We start from the raw sequence: 6,333 nt of genomic DNA on the forward strand, positions 1-6,333 counted from the left end.
GCGAAGGGAATATTCATCTTGATAGTTGAACAGCCAATTAAGACCAATCCTCCATTAAAGTACATCCAAGATAACATGATGAGATCACACCAGCTATGGATCCAAAACCATCAGCTCAGCCAAACACACGGATGAAGTCTTCGTCTAACATCTACGACTAATAACCTTGATTCAGAGGAGATGGAAGAGATTTTTCTTTCAATAAAAGATCAAAACATGGTCTAACGACCTACAAAACTAAATCTAACAAATTTACAGATTTCAGCTAGTGGCCTACGAACTCAATCTTCATACAAAGAAGCTACAAAAAGGATCCTCAGATAAACAACAGCCAGCAAATACAAGCTACTCGAAAGAAAGACAAGTTCTAATAGGAAGAAAAAGAACTCTCTTCGCTCTCTCGACTTTTACTCTTTTTTTTTCTAGTATTTTCAAAGCTCCAACTAACTTAAACATCAAAGGATCCTTTATCGGAACACTGATGAATATGGACTTGCTTTGCAGATACTCTCTGACATCGCAGATCTCAAACAGCGTCCAGCTCCAACCATATCAACGCCTCTCCAGAATCTTAAGGCAATAGGAGTGACCATGCATGTTAGAGACATAAACATTTGGATAAAACAATACACTCCAAAAATTTAGATTTAAAATAGATGTTTAATTAAAGAAATCAGGCATTTTCTCACACCTCCAAAATTATTCATTTTGTTTCTCAACCATGTTGGACCTATGGTATGCAACAGCCAGCTACATGCTACACTCGAGATGGTAGCATTATTCTAACTACAACTAAAATCCACACATTTCCATCTCTTCTAAGGCATCCAATAACATAATCACGCTTTTTAATTTTCCATGACTTCCTGAATGGTACCTTTTAATTTAATCAATGTGCTGCTATCAATATAAATAAAAACAAACAATTATTTTAATTTCTTATGATTTTTGGATCCTGACAACTACAAAATTTATACCACAGGTAGAACTCCAGTTACTACCAAAAATGAAGGCCATCATCACTCCTCAAACTTTCTCAACTTTGCTACTCCATTTTTCCCCAACTTCACATCGAATTTGATTTGCCCATTTAAAATTAATACCTCCACTAAAACTGTGGATTTCTCTCAGAATAATAGTTATACCACCCACTTCAGAATAAAATAATCTACATAAATAAAATAAACCAATTTTTTTAACCTTGGAAATCAGAGAATGAAACCCAATGGCTGTTTATCTCAAGAATACACATAGAAACCTAGGAACTGTTTGACACTCTTATCATATGGAAAATTCGCACAATTTCGTGGGTCAAATTTTAAGTTGTTGATATGTTAGTAAGACTAAAGCAACAGATTCACAGAGCTTTCAGATATGAATATCTGGCAAAGGACCCCATCGATGCCCACGTGGTTGTCCTCCCAACCCCCAGAATAACGATTTATTACATGTTTTTATGGCATTCATAGCCCGGTAGGTTGCCCCTTACCAGCATGGATATTAGGACTGCCCCAGTACAAATATAAAAGTACATTCATGCAGTCCACATCATAGCGACATCGATATCCACGGGGCTCGAGCCATGTCTTGCTTTGAAGCCAGGATAACGTGTCCCGCAGACGCCAGCGGAGAGAGAGAAGAAAAAAACATAAAAATAATAATATTATTATTATTAAATTTATTTTTATAATTAAATTTATTTAATATAAATAAAAATTTAAATATTTAATTAATATTTATATTCATACCTATTAACAAGTATGAATATAAATATGAAAAAAAATTTATACACCGCCCACCGTACGATAAAATTAACCTGAAACACACATTCAATTATATCGAAGTCCATATTATACTTAATAATAGAATAGACATTTAATACCGTTCTTTTTTTTCCTTCAATTTTTAATAACAAAATATTATTTTTTTATAAAATAAAAAAATATAATTATTACTTCTTAATATCTTATATAACTTCTCATGAATATATATAACGTCTTGAATCATATATATGATTTTCTGTATATTTATAATATTTTAAATAATATATATAATTTTTTAAATTTTATATAATTTTATATAAATATATACGATATTTGAATAATATATATATTTTTGTAAATATATATGACATCCTGAACAATATATATGATTTTCTAACATCTTATATGATTTCATATGAATATATATGACATCCTGCACAATATATATGATTCTTATGAATATATATGACATCCTAAACAACATATATGATTTGCTAAGTCTTATATAACTTTCTATCAAATATATAATATTTTAAATAATATATATAATTTTTTAAATAATATATGATTGTTGTAATTTTTATTGGTTATAAGATATTAGGAAGTCATATATATCATTCAATAATAACCAATAAAAAATCATATAGAGCATCAGAAATCATATATATTATTCAAGATTCATAAATATTCACAGAAAGTCATATAAAATATTAAGAAATCATATATATTGTTCAGAATGTCATATACATTCATAGGAAGTCATATATATTATTCAGAATGTCATATATATTTACAAAAAATATATAAAATATTAAAAAACTATATATATTGTTCAAAATATCATATATATTCACAAGAAGTCATATAAAACACCAAAAAATTATATATATTGTTTAGAATATCATAAACATATAGAAGTCATATATATTATTCAGAATATTATATATATTCATGAGAAGTCATACAATGTATCAGAAAGTAATAATACTGTTCTTTCTTTATTCTATAAGAAGAAGGATATTTTCATCACTGAAAATTAAAAAAAAAAAAAACTGAACGATTAAATATTTATCTCATCTAAGTGTACTACGTGTCTCAATATTATTGGGTGGTGCACTCCTATTACACCGCACGCGGTGCACAAAGAATTACTCTACAAATATGGATAGATAACTATCCAATATATATCTGAATAGATAACCTGAAGAGAGAGCAAATTTGCTTTACTATGGAGTATTGGCATTTAGATACTACCGGTCCATCCTTTGATGCTTCTGATTTCTGGAACGCCCATGTTGCTCTTGCAACAATTCGAAATATTTTTTTCATTTTCTAGAAGCCTCCATTGAAATTTATCAAAGTCAATTTTTATGGTGGTGTTAGAGATGGTAGGATGGTGCTAGCTTTATCATCCGAGATCCGAATGTCAAATTGCTGATGGTGGAAGGCTTATACAAATATGAGCCCTCCATCCCACAAGCTGAGCTTCGAGTCGTCTAGATAGATATTATCTGTGCCAAACAAAAGCTGCAAGCAGAAAGAATTTGCATAGAGTGATTCGGCTATTGTTATCGACTGGATCCGGAACGTAAGAGACCCATCTGCTTCTCCATCACATCTAGACCTCCCTTCATAAATCCCCTTGACATCTATTTGACATATCTTTCAAAAGACGAATAAAAAGACCGATTGGATCACATCTTACGTTGCTGAATACACCGAAAATTTGACCTAGCGACAGAGAGAGACATGCCCACAAACCTTACAGGACCTCTTGTTTTCTAACTTCATCGACTGTACTCACACTCAAATGATGTGATTGTCCATTTGTATAAAAAAATAAAAATTTAATTTTATATAATATTTATAATTTTTTAAAAAATATATAATCATGTTAATATATTATTAATTTGATTTATCATTCATTTAGTAATACTTTTAATTTTATGATCATAGAAATCATTATTCAATTTATATTTATATTTATAATATTCATCTAAAATAAATATAGATATTAATTTTTATATTCAACTAAAATCTGCATTCATATTTGTATCCATCTAATAAAATAAATATAGATATATTGATAAATAAATATGGATTTATAAGGATAATCCCATTTTAGTCCCGAAACAAACCTATTTCTTAGCAATTCGACATTTTTGTTTTTGTTTACCAAAAGACAAAATAAAGTACAACCTACATCCTCATATCTACCATCCATAATTAAACTAATATATAATACTTCAATTAATTATAAGCAAATCACTCTTAAACAAAACCTAATCCTTGGTGCACGGTCCAATAAGGCCTAAACTACAATATTATACATACTACTTGGAACTCCTGACCTAAAACTTACACAATCACCCATATTTTATTAAGATCATGCTACTCTCTCTCCTCAAAACCTTAGCTCTTGGTTGCATCGCACTTGACCTACTCCACAAGAGTTATGGTATCAGCTAAGCCCAAATGTAGCTGCGGGCTGCTGCTGTCCACGACACCATCAACCACCAAAACCTTACAATTAATTTACAATAACCTCCTCCCTAACCCCACCACCCTATCCATCTAAGTCCACTTAGACCCTTGTTCAAAGGGTGTTTAGGATTAAAAAATATATATATATGACTCTCATTCCAACATGATTCTGGTGCAGAATAAAAATGACCCTATTTCTTTTAAACTCAATTCACATTCTTTTTTAAAAATTTAAATTTTCATTCCAATTTCGATCATCAATCAAATATTTTAAAAAAATATAATCACTCTAATTTTCATTCCAACCCATCCCGATTCCACCAACCAAACCCCCTTTAATCCCAGCATTTTACGAATTCCAACGAAAAGGGCGAGAGCATTTTTCCAAACACACCGCACCCATGAAATACGCTATTGCACGCAAAGCAACCTCTCCTGCCTAACAAGAGTGACATCAGCTATCGTGCGAAATTCAAATATTTTCTTCAACAACAAATTAATTTTCTTTTCTTTCTCCTGTTAATCTAACTGACAATCTCCTTCCAATTTTTAAAAGATACGTCGGAATCACAGTACTTAATGGATAAGATTGATTTAGTAAATACTTTACCTTAAGCCACAAGTAAAAATAATATTTTTACCTTAAGCAATAAGCTAAGTTCACACTAACTTAACATCATGAATGATGCAATTAATTAATTAATTAATTAATAGATCTCGTTTACCCATGCATCACCGGCATGACGACCAAACCTTAACCTTCTTCGGAATTTTAGGGAGACAACATTTACAAGATTTTAAAGAAAAGGAAACATAGAAATATATAATATTCCAGTAGACAATAGAACCTACCGCCATTTTTTTCCTTGCTCAGGCGTCCGGACTCCAAAGGCTCCACAAACGGGAATTAAATAGGCCCATCATGTCCGGCCAAGCCCTCCGCCGCTCGTCGCCCGCCGCCACCTCCATCTCGTTCCCGCCCTCCTCCACCTCCCACTTCTCGTCGTCGTCTACCTCCGCCGCCTGCTCTTCGCCCGAGAAGCTCACCGCAGGAACCTCGAGAACCTTCTCTTCGGTGTTCTCTTCCGCCTTCTTCTTCGCCTTCACCTTGCTCTTCTTTCCCTTCTCCGACCGATCCGAAGCCCTCCGCTCCCTTCGCCGCCCTCTCCCGCCGCCTCCTCCGCCCTTGCTCTCGGAGCTGGCCAGGTGCTCCTCGAAGGCCTCGATGGCGTGGTGGATGAGCTCCCGATCAGGAGAGCAGTCCCAGCGGGACCAGAAGCTAGTATAGCAGTCGAAACATCCGCAGTCGAAGAGCGGCCGGTGGACACCCCCCACTCGCCGGCACCGCCGCCTCTCCTCCCCACCGCCGCCGCCGCTATCCATCGCAGCGGACGCCACCATCCCCGGCCCATTTATCGACGTGGTGATCAGGTACGCGAGCACCTCCTTGTCCTCATTTCCCAGCGCCGCCGTCAGCGCCAGGATCGCCGCCGGCAGGAGCTTCAACACCGCCAGAGCGTCACTGCTCGGCCCGCCGCCGTTGGAGGCGGAGGGCGACGCCGGCGATGGGTGGATCTTTCCCTTTCCTTTAGGGTAAAGATTCTTCATATTTTTCACCCTTTTTAGCTTCCTTTTTCTTGAAATTTTTTAGCCCAAATTTGTGAGTGAGAGAGAGATTAGGGTTGGAACCCACAGGAGAAAGAGAGTGAGAAAGAGAGGGTAAGAGAGGCAATCGCTGTTATAAGAGCTGGGGTATTCCTTTCTCTCAGGTCTCGCGTCCGTCCGCGCTCTAGGTTCACCGCCTATTCTCGGTTTCGATCGGGGTTCCGCATGTCTATCACAGTGCGGAAGGCTTCCCATCTTATCTTTATAGTCCGTGCATAGTAATTTCTATGCGGGTGAAGACTTTGTTGTTAGGGTGGCAATCGGAAAAGGTAAAAGGGTCCGGCAAAAAAATAAAAAGAAAATCCAAACCCAATTTATTTATTAAATAATTAAAAATTTAAATTTAAATCTGATCTATTTATTAAGATATTCTAATTCGATCTATATAATTTATTTATTAAATAAATCAAATCAAATTAAA

General features: G+C 35.0%; 1 protein-coding gene across 1 annotated transcript; it reads right to left on the reverse strand.

Annotated features, from left to right (window-relative positions):
- Window positions 1-253: 253 nt before the first annotated feature.
- On the reverse strand, window positions 254-6,051 carry LOC105032422 (uncharacterized). Its single transcript, XM_010906867.4, has 2 exons — window positions 5,100-6,051; window positions 254-570 (listed from the first exon to the last, which is right to left on the reverse strand). The coding sequence occupies exon 1, from the start codon at window positions 5,853-5,855 to the stop codon at window positions 5,118-5,120; it is 738 nt and encodes a 245-aa protein (XP_010905169.1). The 5' UTR covers window positions 5,856-6,051; the 3' UTR covers window positions 254-570; window positions 5,100-5,117.
- Window positions 6,052-6,333: the final 282 nt, after the last annotated feature.

The sequence above is a fragment of the Elaeis guineensis genome, chromosome 1 (genome assembly GCF_000442705.2).
Source record: "Elaeis guineensis isolate ETL-2024a chromosome 1, EG11, whole genome shotgun sequence".
In the NCBI taxonomy this organism is placed as follows: domain Eukaryota; kingdom Viridiplantae; phylum Streptophyta; class Magnoliopsida; order Arecales; family Arecaceae; genus Elaeis; species Elaeis guineensis.

Excerpts from the sequence above, each read along its gene's own strand:
- LOC105032422 (XM_010906867.4), bottom strand. The coding sequence starts at position 5,855 with ATGAAGAATCTTTACCCTAAAGGAAAGGGAAAGATCCACCCATCGCCG.